At 38.3% G+C, this 20754-nt stretch overlaps 1 protein-coding gene across 3 annotated transcripts in view; it reads right to left on the bottom strand.

Moving 5' to 3' along the window:
- Nucleotides 1–20754, bottom strand: part of pemt (phosphatidylethanolamine N-methyltransferase) — a 48414-nt gene that overhangs the window by 8609 nt on the left and 19051 nt on the right. For all 3 annotated transcript variants that reach the window (XM_053238784.1, XM_053238783.1, XM_026934582.3), the window contains 3 exons: nt 14930–15075; nt 13228–13339; nt 508–582 (listed from right to left, as the gene is read on the bottom strand). In XM_053238784.1, the coding sequence (XP_053094759.1) occupies nt 508–582; nt 13228–13339; nt 14930–15075 (333 nt within the window). The remainder of the gene's footprint in view (nt 1–507; nt 583–13227; nt 13340–14929; nt 15076–20754) is intronic.

Below are 20754 nucleotides of genomic sequence, written 5' to 3'. Positions count from 1 at the left end.
AGTAGGTTAGATACATTTATGTGCAAAAATGCAAATGTGATCTTTTTAAACCATGTGCTTTCTGCACAGACAGTGTGCCCAAGCGATGTCTCAGAGAGAGACAGACAGAGAGAGAAAGAGAGAGAGAGAAAGGGACAGAGAGCGATAGAGATTTAAATTGTTGACTGCTCAGTTCAAGTTACTCATCATTATTTTGGCCACACGCTGAGGCCAGACTGCTAATGAGCTTCTTTTGCTGTTGTTGTTTTTTGTGTCCATTAGTGTTGTCTTTCTTTCTGTCCCCATGTCTACGTACATGGGAAGACGAAAATCTCTTTTCTTTTATTACTTTCCTTGTTTCCCCAGCAATCCTTTTAAATGTGAGATGTGCTACTTGCATTACCGATTATAGATCTGGGTCTCGGATTTCACAAACAAAATAGGACTTTAAATGAGAACAAAAGGTTCTGAGTTAATCACTGACAAATATCAAAATAAATTATACTGTACAAATTTTACATATCTTACCCCTCATATGCGATGGCCACTCTGTAGCACAATGCCACCACTGCGGTGAGGAGAACTCCTACAGGACTGGCATTCCTAACACACACACAGACACACAATATATATTTATATAAATTTCGTAAGTATTTGGACCTGACTGTGTGTGTGTGTGTATATATAAAACACACACACACACACACGCACAAACATAGTCAGGTCCATAAGTATTTGGATAGTGACAATTTTCGTAATTTTGCCTCTGTACACCACCACAGTGGATTTGAAATTAAGCAATCAAGATGTGATTGAAGTGTAGACGTTCAGCTTTAATTCAAGTGGTTTAACAAAAATATTGTATTAACCGTTTAGGAATTACAGCCATTTTTACGGCTGAATCAGCTAGATGTTGTGAAGGGGTTTTTCTTCACCAAGGAAAGAACTCTGTGATCATCTACTTTAGTTGTCTTCCGTGGTCTTCTAGGCCTTCTGGTGTTGCTGAGCTCACCAGTGCATTGCTTCTTTTTAAGAATGCACCAAACTGTTGATTTGGCCACTTCTAAAGTTTTTTCTATCTCTTTAGACTGCATAGTGAGAGTTCCAATGAACAGCTATCAAATGCAAATTCAACACTTGGAATCAACTCCAGACCTTTTATCTCCTTAATTTGTCATGAAATAAGGCCACACCTGGCCATGAAACTGCTTATTAGTGAATTGTTCAATTACTTTGAGCCTATGAAAATGGAAGGACTCTGTAAAAATGGCTGTAATTCCTAAACAATTAATGCAATATTTTTGTTAAACCCCTTGAATTAAAGCTGAACGTCTACACTTCAATCACATCTTGATTTCAAATCCACTGTGGTGGCGTACAGAGGCAGAATTATGAAAATTGTGTCACTGCCCAAATACTTATGGACCTGACCGACACACATATATATATATATATATATATATATATATATATCTAGTGAAACTAAGTAAAACTCTTGAAACTAGTGTCTTTATTTACATAAATAATTTAATTATTCTAAATACCATTAATACCTGTAACAAATAACTAGCAAGCCCCAGTTTCTCAGTGTGGACCACTTTCTTCTGTCGAATTTGTAGAAATATTGGATAGTTCGGCATGATGCCCTGTTTGCTCTCTGGTTTTAAGTCTGTTTTTTATCCACCATCTTTGTTTCAGATTTAGTGTCACATTACACATGCACAAATAATATTTGAGATGGAAAAAAGAAACTAACACAAATGTAACTGTTGCCTGTTTGCCTGCCTACATACAGTCCTCTCTGAAAGTAACAGCTTTCTGACCTCAGCCCCACCCCCTTTGTATGCCTATGCTCCAAACTTTGGATATGACCTCAGAATCTTCATGGCAGGTTTCTCTTTTTGGCGACCAGTGCTAAAGTAGAATTTGTTCTGACCTCAAGAACACTGTAACCACTGCAAAGCTAAAAGTCTCGACCACAAACCATTATGCACTAAAATACCAGGACAGCAGGATGATGACTCAGTGTTGTAAACAGAACAACAGCATGTGTAGAGCTGAGCAGCAGGTGATCATGTGGTTTTCTCAAGCTGTCACTTGCTTCCTTTAGAGGACAGCCATCAATCACATGTAGAATGCCAGAGCTCTATATTTTCAGACCTACATCGTATCTAGAGCAGTGATACTGATGATGTATAAAAAGAAATTTTAATAAAAAATGCTTCTTTTTACATCTCAAAAAAGCAGTCATAAATGCATCAGTAACTTATTTTATTTTTGAAAAACATTGTAATTTGTGGGTATCAATGTAACATAGAGACTATATCTATACTTTTGTGGGCCCTAAGCAAAATTTCAATGTCCCAAACTCATACTACTGCACTAAATAGTATGTCAAAATATATTGGCATATGATCTGTGTAATATATGTTTTGTGGTTGTTGGCATGAAAATAAGGTCACCTAATCATGCATAACCCATAGACTCTTTACAAGCCCAAGAATTATTTTGAACTGTGAAAGTATTGGAAGGGCAAGGCCAATTCTTTGTGTCTGGTATACATTGAAGACATTTGGGTTTGACATCAAAAGATGAATATGAGGTAATAGATCAGAATTTCAGCTTTCATTTCCTGATATTTACATATAGATGTGTTAAACAGCTTAGAAAATGTCACCTTTTGATTGAACCCACCCATTTGTTCAAGTGATCAAAAGTATTGGAACATGTGACTGACAGATTCTTGTTCCCCAGGTGTGCCCTGTTAGATTGATTGATTGATTGATTGATTAAACAATTAATAGCTCAATTAATAGCTTGGTTTGAGCCCTGTGTTTCACCTGTGAAGACTGCATTTGTGGTTAAAAGGATAAACCAACATGAAGACCAGAGAGCTGTCTAGGGGAGAAAAGCAAGCCATTTTGAAGCTGAGAAAAGAGAGAAAATCTATCAGACCCATTCCACAAGTAATGGGCATAGCCAATACAATAATCTGGAATGTTCAGAAAATGAAAATGAAAGAAACCACTGGTGCAAGCAAACAAGCAGACATCAAACAGGTCAGCCAAGGAAAACGACAGCAGTTGATGACAGACACATTGTCAGAGCTGTAAAGAAAAACAGTCAGTGACATCACCAATAACCTCGACAGGGCAGGGATGAAGGTATCACAATCCACCATTAGAAGAAGACTCTGAGAGCAGAAATATAGAGGCCACACCACAAGATGCAAACCACTCATTAGCAGTAACAATCAGAAGGTCTGATATGAATTCACAAAGAAATACAGAGATGAGCCACAAAAGTTCTGGAACCAAGATTAACCTCTACTAAGTGAAGGAAAATCCAAAGTGTGGAGAAAGAAAGGATCTGCTCATGATTCAAAACATACTAGCTCACTGGTCAAGCACAGTGGAGGTAGCGTCATGTCTTGGGCCTGCAAGGCTTCTTCTGGAACGGGCTCACTAATCTTTATTGATGAGGTAACTCAAGCACACTGAATACAGATATCTGCAGAAACATTCTGTCTGCCAATTTACAGAGAAATGCATCCAATCTGATTGGGAGGAACTTCATCATGCAGTAAGACAATGTCCCAAAACACACTGCCAACACAAAAAAAGGGAAGGTTTTAGACTGGAATGCAACAGGTTGGTGATGTCAGCAGATCACCAGCTTGATGCAGTTACTGCAAGCAAGGGATATGCAACCAAAATATTAAGTGTTTTTTACTTTAAGACTGTTTTGCTCATCCATAAATTGGGTGGTCTGCCACCAAAGGTGCCATGTTGTAAGCTGCTTAACACATCTAGATGTAAAAATCAGGAAATGAAAGCTGAAATTCTGATCTATCATCTCATATTCATCTTGTGACCTTAAACACAAATGTCTTTAGACTATAGCCTTGCCGTTTCCCTCTATTCACCCTGCCAGTTTGGGTTCCTTGTTAGCATTATCTACTCAGAGTATTCCACATCCCCTGCCAACTAAGTAACCAGTGGGCCCGTGGCTACATATTGTTAACATGGTTGAGTGGTTTTCAGTTTCTATACCATATGGTGTTCTCAGTTTAGTCTACTAGATTAGCTATTGTTCTGCTAATATGCAGCTCTGTGGCTGGGTTGGCTCTCCCCATAGCAAAGAGTGGTTAAGAGTCAAAGATTCGAAGCGTTTATTGTCATGTGCACAGTGAGGAAACCAAGTTTCCCTGTACAATGAAATTCTTTCTTTGTTGTCCACATTGAATGCCAAGATAAATGCAAACTATTTTAAATAAAAAATAAAAATAAAAAGAGACATACACATACAAACATAATAAAGTGTAGAATATAGATTATGTATATGAATATAGATTATGTATATAGAAATATAGACTATATACATCTGTATGTGTGAGTGTGCAATGTTGACTTGTGCAAAACAGTAGTACAGTAACATGTGCAATACTGACTTGTGCAAAACAGTTTTACAGTACATGTAGTAACAGTAATGTGTTCACATGTAGCAGTAATATGATGTATATCTCTATGTGCAATATTGACTTATGTACAAAACAATAACAAATACAAAAACAATAGTACAATATCCTGTAGCAAATTGAGTGCAACTACACAATAACAATAGCAGCTGCCACATTTAACAATGTGCAAATCAAAATGAAGCTACTTGATAAGAAATAGCAGCAGTAACATTTACAAATGTGCAAATTGGGCTGTAGCAGTTCAGTCCACCTATTCTATGAGATCTGTGAGACTAGTTTGTGTCCACTGGCTACCTATTTAAAAGTCTAATGGCTGAGGGGAAGAAGGAGTTCCTTAGTCTGGAGGTCCTGCATTTCACACTCCTGTACCTCCGTCCTGAGGCAAGGAGTGTGAACAGTCCGTATTGTGGGTGGTTTGGGTCCTTAAGGATGGAGGCAGCTCTCCTGTGGACTCTGCGGTGGTAAATAGTCTGCAGAGAGGGCAGTGGAGTCCTGATGATCTCCTCAGCAGTCCTCACCACTCTCTGCAGACGTTCGTGATCCCTTATTGTAGTGCTGCCATACCACACAGTGATGCAGCTGGTCAAGACGCTCTCAACAACACAGCTGTAGACGTTGTTGAGGATCTTAGGTGACATGCCAAACTTCCTCAGCCTCCTTAGGAAGTACAGCCGCTGTTGTGCTTTCTTAACCAGCTGGGTGGTGTTGAGTGTCCAGGTGAGGTCCTCGCTGATGTGGACCCCCAAATATTTAAAGCTGTTCACCCTCTCCACTTCAAGCTCTCAGTGGTTGGTGGTTGGTGAGTTCTCCTCTCTTTCTTCATGTCCACTATCATCTCCTTTGTCTTGTCCGTGTTGAGGGTGAGGTTGTTGTCCTCACACCATGTCACAAGACTGGCCACCTCCCTCCTGTAGGCCGCTTCATCTCCGCCAGTGATCCGTCCTATCACTGTGGTGTCGTCGGCGAACTTCACGATGATGTTGTCCTTGTCCTACACAGTCATGTGTGAACAATGTGTAAAGGATGGGACAGAGAACACACCCCTGTGGGGTGCCAATGTTTGTTATGATGGTGTCTGAGGTCCTATTTCCAATCCTGACAGACTGCGAGACCAGAAAACTTGAAACTTGGAGGCTAGGATCCTTTAACAGAATGCTCTTTATAGTCCAACTAGTATAGTCACCTTCATCATTTCTCATTAGAGATTCATCTGGGCTCATATTGACCTAGTAGATGAACCACTGTGTACAACCCCAGACTCCGCAATACCTGATAATGGATCCAGGCCAGCCAGTGTTAGGACACCCAGGGAAAGTTCATTACACTACCTGGGTGCTAGTACAAAGAAGATTCTTGATCAATGCCTTTTTTCTGTCTTGAGGGATGGCAGGAAATGTCATGCCATTTTTGTAGCTTGAAGGGAATATGGTACCAAGCAGGGTTTAATGAGTGAGTGTAGGTACGTGGTGTCTGATCCATTTTTGGTTTGGCAATGGTATGCAGGTGAAGACCAGCCAGGATCATTGCAATAGTCCATCCTTGAGATGACAATGGACTGCACAAGCAACTGAGTGGACAATGTCAAGAGGAAAGATTGAATCCTTTTGGTATTATAAAGATTATAAAGGAGAAACCTGCATGACCGATCCATGGTAACATCATGAACAGGGAATGATAGCTGGTTGTGCAGAACCACACCAAGGTTTTGTGCATTATCAAATGGTGTGATTTGAATGTTTTGCTGGGAGACAAGATCTTGACTTAGGGATACATCTCCAGGGATGTACAGCAGCTCAGATTTGCTAGATTATTTTCAAGTAATGAGCCATTCATACTGAAATATAAGCCTAACATGCCAAGATCTGAGCAGAAACATAAGTGTCTTGAAGGGGGAAGGAGAGAATGAGATGGGAAACAAACCACTGCCATGCTGGGTGCTAACTCCTTCCATTCATTTGGGACAGTAGTCCGGTGACAATGGACAAGAGAATCCTTTGATTGACCTTGTCAAAGGCTGCTGAAAGATTAAGAAGGATCAGGACCAATTATTATCTGGTTAATCTAGCAGAGCACAGGAGGACCTCTTTACAGATGCTAAGTCAAACCATTGCTGATTGTGCTTCTCCCTGGTGAAGTTGGACAGCCTACTGGGGCAGGATCCATTGGCCCAAAAATGGCCTCATCATCTACACTATGCCTTTTTCTCCTCTACTGCTGATTCTTCCAATATTGCACAGAAATCACCACCAAGGCCACAGAGTTCTCCTCATTGCCCCAAGACAGCTTCTACTGCTGTTTTAAATAGTAATCAGAAAACCATGGCAGCTTTCTCCCCAAACAAATCTGCTTTCCCAAATGGATGATAGAGATTTGGCATCCGCATCCAGGTCACCCTTTCCCTTTAGGTTTGGCCACTCAAAATTAATGCAGGTACTGTGAACTAGCAGTCCTGGAAACACAAGAGCCCCTACTATATGGGTCTTTTTTGACATTAAGTGGAAGCTGTTCCACAAATGGTGTTTGACTCATCACCTGGATCTGGAGCACTGCACAATTCCCAAAATACAAACTTTTCTTCAAGGACTGCTAGACAGGCAGGCCCCAATCTACGTTAAAGTAGAGATGGAGTGTGGAGTAGAGAGTGGTGTCCCTTAAGCCTATGTTAAGCCAGATGCTTAACTGAAATGACAAGAGCATCTATAAAAACTGGGGAAACTGGGGAAACTACATATATTTTCTTTTTTATTTTGTTATTTTTGAAATGCCCAATGCCATTACAGGGTTACTAAAGACTTTCTCCTTCTCCTTCTTTAATATGTATTGACTAAATTAATGTTTTGCAGTGGATGCAGCAGCTCCTTCATTGGGAAGTTATGTGAGTTTGATGTCTGGTGGGGTTTCATTGGGCTAGATAACTAGTCTAGAGCAAAATGTTTTTCCTAGGAGTCACTGTAGTCAAAAAATGTTACCATTTTTAAGAAAAAAATGTTACAATTAAGGAATATCGCAGCTTCTAACTATGAACAATTAGTATACACACACAGTTCAGAGAACAAAGGTCTATGGTATATCTTCCACAACAACCATTGCAATTCCCCTTGCGTTATCATTGAGTAAAGTTGAAAATTTTCCTCTCATATATATATGCAAGATTTGTTAAACAATTTAGAACATGGCACCTTTGGTGGCAGACCACCCGATTTTTGGTGAGCAAAAGTATAGGAGCAGCAGATAGTCTTAAAGTAAATTAAAGTAAATAACAGTTAATATTTGGAGGCATATCCCTTGCTTGCACTAACTGCATCAAGCTGACAACCCAACTGATGCATTCTTCACTTGCGATGATTTTCCAGGCTTGTACCACAGCTTATTTCAGTTGTTGTTTGTTTTGGAGGTTTCTCCAATCAGTCCCCTCTTCAGAAAGTGAAATGCATGCTCAATTGGGTTAAGGTCTCTGGCCAGTCTAAATCCTTCCACTTGTTTCCCCTGATGAAGTCCTTTGCTTTGCTCCTTTGCTGTGTGTTTTAGTTCATGGTGTGGCTGCATGATGAAGTTCCTTTCAATTAGAGTGGATGCAAATTGGCAGAGAGAATGTTTCTATATACTTCTGAATTCAGTCTTCTGCTACCATCATGAGTTACATCATCAATAAACATTAGTGAGCCCATTCCAGAAGCAGCCATACAAGCCCAAGCCATGACACTACCTCCACTATGCCTGACCAATGAGCTCATACTGTATGTTTTGGATCATGAGCAGATCCTTTGTTTCTCCATACTTTGGCCTTTCCATCACTTTGGTAGAGGTTAATCTTGGTTCCAGAACTTTTGTGGCTCATCTTTGTATTCCAGTATTTATGCTCTCGAAGTCTTCTTCGAATGGTGGATTGTGATATCTTCTACCCTGCCTATAGAGGTTGTTGGTGATGCCACTGACTGTTGTTTTTGGGTTTTTCTTCACAGCTCTCACAATGTTTCTGTTATCAACTGCTGTTGTTTTCCTTGGCCTACCTGTTCGATGTCTGGTTGTTAGTACACCAGTGGTTTCTTTCTTTTTCCAGGACATTCCACATTGTTGTACTGGCTATTCCCATTCCCATTTCCCTCTTTCCTCAGCTTCAAAATGGCTTGCTTTACTCCCATAGGCAGTTCTCTGGTTTTCATGTTGGTTTACGCTTTTTAACAAGAAATCCAGTCTTCACAGGCAAAACCCACGGCTCAAACCAAGAGCAGACATTCAGAGCTATTAATTCTTTAAACAATCAATCTAACAGGGTACACCTGGGCAAAAAGAAACACCTGTCAGTCACATGTTCCAATATTTTTGATCACTTGAAAAATAGGTGGGTTCAAATAAAAGGTGCCATGCCATTCTAAGTTGTTTAACACATCTAGATATAAATATCTGGATATGAAAAGTGAAATTCTGATGTATCATCTCATATTCATCTTTTTATCTCAAACCGAAATGACTTCAGTGTATAGGAAAAAATTGGCCTTCTGATCACCTTTATCCCGTGAATAAACATTTCTTGATGGGAGTGGTCGCTTCCAGGATGAATCTGCCTCCATGCAAAGGGCATGAGGTATCACTGACTGGTTTGATGAGAATGTAAATAATGTGAGTCATACACTATGGCCTTTACAGTCACCACATCTGTACACACAATACAACTGAACTCCTACAGGTGATTTTAATCCATTGTGTTAGACAGCACTTTTCACCACCATCATCAAAACACCAATTGCAGAATCTACAAACAGAAGCTATACTGGTAGCACATGGTAGAACCCTTTTTGTTAATTTTTTCCTTTAACGTTGCAGTTGTGAAAATAATTATATAAAATATGATACATTGTGAGAAGATTAAATGCAATCATGTTGTAAAAAATGTCAAAAATATCTCATTTTTGGTTTGATGTATTTACCTGCAAACTGAAGATTTCTTCTATTGAACAACTTATCTGTTGAATTTAAATTGTGATTTTTGCTGGATTCTACCTTTAAGTGTGGGTCAAACACTTAGCAATTATGTTCCTACTGCACAGAAAACCTCAGAACCACAAAAAACCTTATTTATGTAAATTACATACAGACCACTTTGGAATAATCATTCAATCTAGCTTTGTTTAGTCCAGGCTTAATTAGGAACCCCATTGAGAGTGAATGTCTTTAAAATGAGACAGCACAGTCAGATCAGCTGACTTTTCCTTAACCATTTAACTCACACAGAATACACTAATTCAGAATATATAGAGCACATTATAGAACAAGCCCTGAAACATTTAAGTATTAACTAGAGTGCAATGCCTTTAACCCATCTAAAAAATGACCTTTTTTCCTATAGTACACAGAAAGCATTCTGCGGGATGCTGTTTTAAAATCTTTTATTTGTTTTCATTTTATTAAGTGCAACTAACCAACTAAATTTAGGTGAACTAGCTGGCAGTCAAGGAGGTGACCAAAAACCTGCCAGAAGAACAACCATTTTTACAACACTCCATCAATCAGGCCTTTATGATTGAGTTAGATGGAAGCCACTCCTCAGTAAAAGTCACATGATGACTTATTTGGAGTTTACCAAAAGGTACCTATTGGGTAACTCTCTGATATTAACAGACACTTCTGGAAGCCCCTCCCCTCCCCCAATCTCATCCCTCAGTTTCTGCCTAGGTAAATGAATGTACATTAATCTATCAGTGTACTTTCTAATTAGCTAGCATTAGAAAATTATGTATTTAACATTAGTTAAATATCATCAGAGGATTTTTGGCTGAAAATGGTCAAAATGGCTCTTTCGGTTTTCAGCCGAAAGAGAAAAAAAGATTTTGGTCCAAAATGATTAAATAGGCCTACAATGAAGTGTCAGATTTAACACTTTACTAATAATGTGATGGTGATAATTAGAAAATGTTTAAATATCCTGTATTGTTTGTTTTGTTCTTTTTGCCTGGCACTTTTGCATGCCCCTGCGCAACACAGTGAAAATGTCGGTCATGTGAGCATTAGACGTCAAGTATCTCAAATTTAGGGTAAAATCATGTGTCCCAGATCTCTGTCTTGATGACGCAGTCCCTCCATTTTCCTGTCTGAGTAAGAAGACTGTGTTATCAAAATGCCTTTCATCACATCCTTGTAGAAAAATGAAAGAAGTAGGTTAATTGGATGAAAATTTGATGATAGTCAGTAGGGCTTCATCTCTCAAGAAAGAATGCCAGCTGCCTCCATACACTGCCACAGACACCGACAGCTTTGCTCACTGGCCAGTATGCCTAATTCCTGTGCCTAATTCCACAGAAGGACAGCCAATGGTCTACTGAGAAGTGTGTGACTCAAAAGAGCTGGGAGCACAAGCCAAAAGCTCAGCATATGGCCAGGGCAGTATCTGAATACCACCATGCTCCAACATCTCTAATGTGTTTGGGGATGTGGCTTAATTCTAATTTAAAAAATTCTAATTCTAAATTAGGTGGTGATGTGTGTGAGTTTTCCTTTATGTGTGGCTAGCTGTAAGCCTATCAAACCCCTGGGTTCTCTGACGCATGAACATAGGTTTGATTGAAAGTGGATAAAAACCACTGCAAAAAGATTGAAAGATGCAGAGAATAAAAGAGAAAGAGGCCACAGGAGCAGGGTTTGGGAGGCCATGGGCCAGTCGCTCCAGGAACAGCTGCCTAGCAACCAATCCAGGCAGTTTCTCGTAGACGTTTTGCCATTGTTGCCATCGTAACCACATGTAGGTAAGTGACAGGTTTTACACACCCAGTAAGGGAGAAAGTTGAGAGTGCTGAAAAAACATTAGTTGTATCACAATTCCATTGGAGTTTAAAGTGCTTCCGACAGCATTGTTTGCATCATTTCATTTTCAAGCCCATAGTACTGTGTTTCATTTAGATTTGTGCTTTTAATAAAAGCACAAATTCCTTGAATTAGTATGACAACATGATCATTAAATCTATTCCACCCATGTTTTGCATTTGTGGTTTAAGAAGTAATAATCATCCGGATTTACAATGGTGCTTGCTGCAGCCCTGAGTCTGCTCTGCTCTGCCTTTGCAATAAATTAAACTGCAGCTGGTCTATACACTACCATGAGCACAGCTGGCTAATATACCACACAGCTGTCCTGATGATATAGTGCTCAAAATGCATGAACACAATCGGGGAAAACTGAATCTGATGAACATGCTACCTCATGAGGTACCTTTTAGAGGTTAAAAGCCTTGATGTTTACAGACCAGAAAAGAAAGTGATTAAGCAATGTATTGTTGCTTAATATTGATAAAAGCAAATCCTCAAAATGTAATAGTTCTTGGCCTAGTGTAACAAAACATCATACCGAGTCATTTTTTGTACCCTGGAAAAGTAAAATGAGATGGTTGCTGCTAGTCAAAATCAGGTCCTCTAAGAAACATATTTTACCAAGTGACAATGTAACAGAGCAAACACAAAACCAGGAGCTTGTGATAATTACAGTTAAGTGGGTGACCTTTATTTATCCAACAACACATCCTTGCTGTGACTCCTGCAGAAATTTTGTCAAGGAGCAAGTTTTTTGTTAACATTCTTTTAAGATTGAATTGCTGAAAGAGTCAGCTGAAAATAAATATGTGCTATCATGCAGTGAGCCATGCAACTGACCATAACAATTTTTTAGGGGAATACAGATAAATCTAAAATTAAATTTAAAAGGAATACTGTTCTAAATCTTCCTTCTTTCTTTCCGTCTTTCTTTCTTCCTTTCTTTCTTTCAATTAAACATGAACCCTGCCACTATGCCTCCAAAATCACAGGAAAAAATAAAGTACTTTTTCATTGTCAGTTCAACTTTACTCAACCTGAACTAAAGTTGCTCAGCTACTTCGCCATAGTCATAACTGCTCTCAACCAGACACCCTGTAGAGCTTTCTGTCTAATGTGGCTAAGGCCAGGGATGTTTCAGAATAACAATGTCTTTCTGAAATCAGCAAACCAACAGCCACCTAATAATATTTTAGAATATTTACTTTAATTTTTGGGTATGTTACAGTCTGGAAAGATCTGAAAGGTTTGCTGGACATGCTATCAAAACCTATTACAAAGCTGGGGCAAAGGGCTGCTGCAGGTCAAAATGGGTCCATTAAGCAGCATTTTATTATAATGCCAGTGTGATTTTCTGGGAATATTTTCATTTGATAACAAGAAAGAATGATAAAACACATGCATAATGAACATACAAGCATAATGAACATACGCAGTAGAGATATGCTGCCCTGTCCACAACACATGGTGGATCGGTAGATCTATACATGGAAGCATAATTCTTCTCGAATTTGGGGCCAGTCTTTACAGAAATATGATGGAATTATGGTTTTGTTTTGTAGCTCAGTAATGCAGTTTTTAGGTCCAGCACAATAATGATAGAAAAAAAAGAAAGTGCACCTCCAATTAATATCTTTATTTGTATCTTTTTAGAACACATTATCTGAGCAATCCAAATAATGTATTTGTATTTGGTTACATCCATACAACATATGCATCTTTTCTGAATATTTATTAAATTTTCAAATTGAGCTATACTCAAATTGAGCCTGTGTGTAAATATGTGACTCTGAAGAACACAGGACTATGTAGCCAATATATGTAACCAATGCTTTTGTGATCATTACTGAATAGTGGCAAAGGGCCAATAATTCAGGCTAAATATGGTAGAAAAATCTTCTGTGCAGGTTTCTACATTAGTTTTTCCTCAGAAACACACCACACACACCTAATCTCACAGGACTCACATTAAGGCAAGGCCTAGGTAGTTGGCAGTGCTTCCCCAGTACATTGGGTTATCCATGAGGTTAAAGGGGAAGCCAGTCACCTTCTGCTCCATCAGGATACCAAAGTAATCTCCTGTCAAAATAAATGAGAAAAATTATTCAGACCTTCTCTTAATTCTCACAGCCACTGAAAAAAATAAATATTGCTCAAAATCTTTCCATGTTTCTCCTTATAATGTATAGCAGCCTTTCAAGTACACACACTCAAATTTCAAAAAACACTGATGCTGACCTTTAGAACATTGACTCTACTAAGACGTCCTCCAAACAATCATATTTACGTTTACATTTACGGCATTTGGCAGACGCCCTTATCCAGAGCGGCTTACAAAAGTAAGCCTAAGCCTAAGGCTCACCTAAGTCACCTAAGTCCTTCAAAAAAGGAGTCTATGCCCTCCTTCACAGACTTCTATATTGTATAAAATGTGCATCCACCTGCTGTTTCAAATACATTTCATAACATATCAAAATGGAGGATGGTCCTTGACACAGAAAAGAATTCCCCACTAAATTTTTTCAACAGTTGAGGTACACTGGAAAGGTAATACATGAAAACAATTAGCATGTTATACCAACCTCAACCACAATACAACAACAAAAGCTTTTTCCCTCCTTCCTCTTCATGAGTGCAAGTAAAAGAAAATGAAGGAAATGATTATGTTTCCAGTATACCATAATGTATACCAGTTTCAACCACAAGGGGAAGGTGATTTATGAAAAACAATACTGTGGGGAAAGTTCTCATAGATTAATCTCAGATTAATATTTAGCACTTTTCACTCCTACGACCATTAACTATAAAGGCTACTGCTGAGAAGATCATTAGCTTAAATAATTAACACTCAGATCAAGTCAGCAGGACTGCTGATGACTATATCAGCAAAAACAACAGCTAAGCATATGCATTTATGGAAATATATTATTATGAACAATGTGACCTGCAAAGATGCTAATGTTTAGATGTATCCAATCTCAAAACCGAAAAACTGATCAGAAGGTCATGGGCTCAAACCCCAGCAATGCCAAGCTACCACTGTTTGGCCCTTGAGCTGGGCCCTTTACCCTCAACTTCTCAGATGTATAAATGAGATAAATGTAAGTCACTCTGGATAAGGGTGTCTGCCAAATGCCATAAATGTTGCTTCTGAGGAGGAGGTGTTCGTGCAAGGGTTAATAAACATTTTTAGCCAAGGAACTCATTTTAAGGGCCCAAAATACTCTTATTTTTATTTTTAAACAGCCGCGCTGTGAGCTTTTAGTGTACATTGTAAAGATCACTCTGATTAACAAGACAGTGAGTTAGAATGCAATGCCAATGAAATTTGAATAATAATAATATGACCGTCTTAATTATTATTTAAAAAAAGTGCACAAGTCAAGTTTGATATGCATAGAACTGCATTATAAAAAAAATAGCCGGTAAAAATCTCCCGTGACCCCCTCTGACCCCAAGGTTAATATCTATCAATCAATGCAAATAAGCCTATTTGTTCTTATTCATAAAAATAAAACAATTTTAATTTTTTACTACTAATGATTAAATGATATGTGTGGTTTGTTAAGAAGAGTAAATTTACATTTAATTTGGTTTGTATTTGTATGCTGTATGCTAAGAATATGTGAATAAACTTATATGATTTGAATGTGAAGATGAGTTACCTACCGAGGAAAGTCCCAGTGAAGCCCAGGGCCAGGAAGCTACTGATAACAAACAGTGAGCCGACTAGCATGAGAGCTGTGCCCATGTAATACACATGCACTCTGTCCAGCAGCTCCATCTTAGGTTGGCCCTCCATCGCTACTGTAATACTAATAGAGAAGATAATGGAGTTTTACAGCAGTCCATTTTAAAGAAGTTACCTGTTCACAGTTCTTCTTATTTTCAAGTCTATATTCAAATTAAACACATCAATTTGTAAAAAGGACACACAGAATCACTGATGTGAAGCAACACATATGCCCCACCCCAAAGGGAACACTTGCAGTCTCATGGTCCTATTTTGTGTGTGCCTGCAAGGGCTGCAAGGTATTAGGAGGCCCATTTTCATTTTAAGCTTTAAAGGCTCATGAGCACCCTCTATGCACCCTTAATTTTCTCTTGGATGACATCCACATTGAAGCAGCCTCAGCAGCATACTCTTGACTCAAAACCCCAATTGTTTCAGAGGACCAAACAGTGAATGAGCTTGTTAAGAGCAGGGAACAGCAAGGTGGATGAAGCAACATTAAAGCCAGTGGAGAAAAAGTGTATTTCACGCAGATGTAACTTTGTTTTGAAAGAAAAGGTCTGCAGGGGCTTAATCAGCATTTGGGACAATGGACACAAAATCCTGTTTTTCATCGTAAAGCTGAGTGGTTCTGAGCAAGAGGAGTAACGTTTGCAATGGCATTTCCACATGAGGATAGTTAAGCCCAGAACACAAACCACGCTCAGTGCATTTTGGGCATGGTTAGCTAACCATAACAATGTCAACTTTTAAACAAGCCTGTCAAAGTGCTCCCATAAACGAGACCTTAAAGACTTGGGGAATATTCCAGCTCCTGCTTGCTGCTGAATGTAGGAACATGATGCTTAGCTTGTGAAATGACAGGATGCTTAGCTTGTGAAAAATGGCACGGAGAGGGTGTTTTTTATTTAACCCCCATAGACTCTCCTGATTTGAGATAAAGAAGTAGTTATGTTTTCAGAAGAGGGAGTGTGAGCTTAAGTTTATATGTTTATTTTTACTTACTGTCTGTAAGTGCTATTTATATGACAAATAGCCTAATATATTATGTAGCCTGTTGAATGTATTTTTCGATACACTGACATATCGACTCAAAAACCTCGTATCGAATGAAATGATGTAATATGTTGTATTGTTATGGCCGTACAGCCTACCTACCTAAAAATATTTGCATAATAATAATAATAATAATAATAATAACTGTTACTATTATCAAGAACTGAAATTGAAAATACACTACATTACCAAAGGCATGTGTACACCTGACCATCACACCCGTATGAGCTTGCTGAACATCCCATTCCAAAACCATTGGCATTAATATTGAAGATTTATTTAGAATATAGTTATTTACTTAGATTTATTTAGACTATACTGTAGTTATGCTACATTCTTGTATCCAGATGACTGGTATGTTTTACAGGCATACTTCAAACTTGTTTGCAGATACATTGGATGCACTTATGTTAGTTAACAGGTTCTCATAATGACACTATATTCCACTGCTTGGAAAAATTCACTGATACGTTTCACCTGATACTTATTCACTTTTCTTTGAAAGAAAAAAATGGCCACATGCATAACGAGTGAACATAAACCTTTATATAAAATGAAAAACTCTTTTCTTTATTGGAAAGCAATGGCATTATAATGCAATGGTTTAGACCTTTGGAACTTTGTGGCAAGCTTTCTATATTCTATCTAATATGACTGAGTAAGCAATTTAAGCATATTTACAAACAACTTTGTCTTTCCCAAATCAAGAAACTGTCATTTATAGTTACAACAGCCATCTAATAATAGTTTTATCAGATTTACTTTAATTTTGGGGTTTGTTACATTCCAGAAAGATCAGAAACATTTGCTGGACACACTATCAGAATCTTCCATAAAGCTGGATGCTCTCAGGATGCACGAGGTCCTTTAAGCAGCATTTCATTACAATGCCGTATGATTTTCCTCGAACATTTTCTTTTAATAATGCTGGAGAACAATCATTTAAGAATGATGAAAACACACATAATGTTCAAGTTAATATTTTTAAAATTTATTTTAAATACATTTTAAAAATTATTATTTTTTGGAGAGCCCAGCAGAGATATGCTGTCCTGTGCACAGCGCACATTCTTCATGGGCAGCGGCTCTATAAATAAAAGCATTTCTACTGTTTGTACAGAGAAAAAAAAAAACAAAAAACAAAAAAACCCTTGTTGTCCATATCTGTATTCCTATTCATTTAGCATGCATCGTATGTTTAATTCGAATAATCTATTTGTATTCTGTGACACCCCTAGTGTGTGTGTGTGTGGGTGTGTGTGGGTGTGGAAGAGAGCAAGCTAACAAGTAACTACTCAATCCCAGATGCTAACCACAGCCAGAGAGCCAAAACAAAAAAATGACTACTGATCTAAGATAAAACAATAACAGTCACACAAAACAAACCATGAGCCTGTCAAGCATGACTGTCAAAGTCTGAGCTTATCATCCCACTGAGAGTCAGCACTATAAATAGCTTCAGTGCATCATCTTTCTATAAATCATGAAATCCCACTTTAGTTGAGATGCTTTTGAGTATAATCTTGTAATCATAACCCATCCAATGACACATGAAAATATAAAGACATTATGCATGCACAAATTACATTATGCATGCAAAATCAGAATTACACTGGGATCTGAGTCATGAATGAAATAACCATTTATATGCATGTGTAAATGTTCCCTGAGTAGGTGTGGTATTATTATTATTATTATTATTATTATTATTTGGAATGCATTTGTAAATATAAATGTAGTGGTGTGTGTGTGTGTGTATGTGTAACAAAAAAAATGTAAATGAGGCATGTTTCCATGTGTATATTGCTTTTTTTTTTTTAAATTCACCTTATTGTTTATGAACTCTTTATTGGGGTATTAATATGAGGTGAAACTGTGGCTAAATTCCCTTTTTCATCAATCGGCATTCAAACGTTTTCGAATTGTTTGGCAGCAGTTCTTGCCTATGTTTTGCTTCTTTCTTTATCAATAAATTTGCACTTCATTTTCATCTGTTGTATTTATAACTTTCCCTTCTGCCGTATTAAAATTTTTTCGAAGAACGCTTTTATTTTTTTGTCTAAAGACAGCGAGTGGAGGCCATCCACGCCAGATCCATTTAACATCATCTCAACTAATCTTCGACTAAGGTATGTTAAACATTCAACATGGCAAACAATCAGCTTGTTATATTAGTTGTGTATATTAGTTAGCTCATTGATGGAGAAGATTGCAGCATTATAGGCGTGCATCCAGACTCTTGAGAGGGTTAGTGAGAGTGAGAGCGTAGTTTCTGTAAGGAAAAGTCTGGGTGCCTTAGGCGGAGTTAGCAATCCTCCAACTCCGGCAATAGAGTCCTCACAGCAGGGCAAATGGGTGACAACTCAGCGGCATAATCTCAAAGCCAAAGCTAATGCTAAGGCTCGTCCATGGGTGCACCACTCCTCTCCGCTTCATGTGTCTAACAGGTTTGCTGACCTCAGTGAAGCACCTGCTGAGAAACCTGAAAGAGCTCTGGTTATAGGAGACTCTATCTTAAGGCACCTGAAATTAGCTAGGCCTTTAGGGGAACCAGCAGCTTTAGTTAGGTGTATACCGAAAGCCGGGGTGCCAAACATAAGCAGCTAATCTTAGGGTCTTAGGCAAGCACAGGCTTTCAACTAGCATGTAACATGTTTGAAGTTCTTTATGCTAACCTAACAAATGTAGCCACAAAAAATAAGTCTACACAGTCAATTTTGCTAATTATTATTTACAGACCCCAAGGGCCATATTCTGAATTCCTTAGTGAAATTTGCGGATTTCATCTCTAACCTGGTTGTTTCTTTAGGCAAAGCATTAATTGTTGGAGACTTTAATATTCATTTTGCAGACCCGGAAGACCCTCTGATAACAGATAAAGCGACAGCTTCGCAAGGGGAAAGATAAAAAGGCTCAACCATCATCAACGATTACCACTCTCTCCTGTCCACATTGCACCAAAGTATGCGGATCGCGGATTGGCCTCTACAGCCATCTGAAGTCCCACAAGTAGACCGAAAAGAGAGGACAGTCATACTCGTTTCGAGTGACCGATGATGATGATGTGTCCATTCTAGATTCAGTAGGGGTTAATCAGAACTTAATAGGACCTACTCATAATGGTGGTCACACTGTTGATCTAATATCTTCAGATTATATATAGAAAATATAGTCACATTTCTGCAGTTGAAGCTATCTCTTATCATTATCTCATCTCATTTAAAATTTGTCTTAATCATGCACCTTGCCGTGCTACCGTGTCAAACGTACATTCATGTCAGCTTCTGCACAGTGTTTTATCGTAATCTCCCAGAGTTACCAACCATGACTGGATGAACATCTGATCCCAAAGAACTTGACGAGGCAACTGAATGTTTAGAATCAATATTCCACTACATGCTAGATATGGTAGCTCCACTTAAAAGAAAAATAATTAAAGAGAAAAAGCTAGTTCCCTGGTATAATGATCACACACGCACCTTAACAGACCACTTGAAGATCAGAACATAAATGGCATCAAATTAAATGGTAGTATTTCAAACAGCATAGAAGGAGAGCCTTCTGAGCTATAGAAAAGCTCTAAGTGCTGCTAGATCAATGTATCTCTCCACCCTAATTGAAGATAACAAAAATAATCCTAGATTCTTATTTAATACTGTAGCAAAATTAACTAGGAATAAGACCGCAATAGAAACATGCACACAATCTTTATATAGCAGTGGTGATGTCACGAATTTTTCCGATGGTAAAATTTAAAATATCAGGCAAAAAATTCAGACTATTAATTTACCAGACAGTTTTATAATTAACCCTATACATAATAATATAATGATATCACATCAACGATTAGAATGTTTTACCTCCCTTGGAGAGAAATAATTTCACTAATTTCCTCATCAAAATCATCAACAGCGCTGGTTAAAGTGGTAAATGACCTACTACTGGCCTCTGATCAGGGTTGTGTCTCCTTGTTTGTGTTGCCATAGTGCAGTTTTTGATACGACTGATCATACTATTCTCCTTCATAGACTAGAAAATGTTGTAGGCGTTAAGGGAACGACCCTCTCCTGGCTCAGGTCTTATCTGACTGACCTTTATGTGCAATGGTGACTTCTCTGTGCATACTAAGGTAAAGTGTAGTGTTCTGCAAGGTTCTGTTTTAGGCCTACTGCTCTTTTCTTTATATATGCATGGTATTAGCTTCAACTGTTATGCTGATGACACACAGTTGTATGTTTTAGCAAAGCCAGATTACAGACACCAGCTTAATAAAGTTGAGGAATGTGTAAAGGACATTAGACAAACAAGACAGAAATACTTGTACTAGGATCACATGCAGCTAGAAGTAAGCTTTCTGATTACATACTAACTCTGGATGGCCTTTCTGTTTCATCATGTGCAGCAGTAAAAGACCTTTGTGTGATTATTGACTCTAGTCTTTCATTTGAAGCTCATGTAGATAATATTCCTAGGATAGCTTTCTTTCATCACAGAAATATTGCTAAGATAAGAAATATAATGTCACTATGTGATGCAGGAAAAGTTCATGCTTTTGTTACTTCTAGGTTGGACTATTGTAATGCCTTGCTGTCTGTATGTTCCAGTAGGTGCATAAAAAAGCTCCAGTTAGTCCAGAATGCAGCAGTGAGAGTCCTTACTAGAGCCAGAACCACATCACCCCTATCTTATCCACATTGCATTGGCT

This window comes from Pangasianodon hypophthalmus, chromosome 12, assembly GCF_027358585.1.
Source record: "Pangasianodon hypophthalmus isolate fPanHyp1 chromosome 12, fPanHyp1.pri, whole genome shotgun sequence".
Taxonomy (NCBI): domain Eukaryota; kingdom Metazoa; phylum Chordata; class Actinopteri; order Siluriformes; family Pangasiidae; genus Pangasianodon; species Pangasianodon hypophthalmus.
Note: the sequence above shows the minus strand (reverse complement) of the source record. Positions and strands in the feature narration are given on the sequence as shown.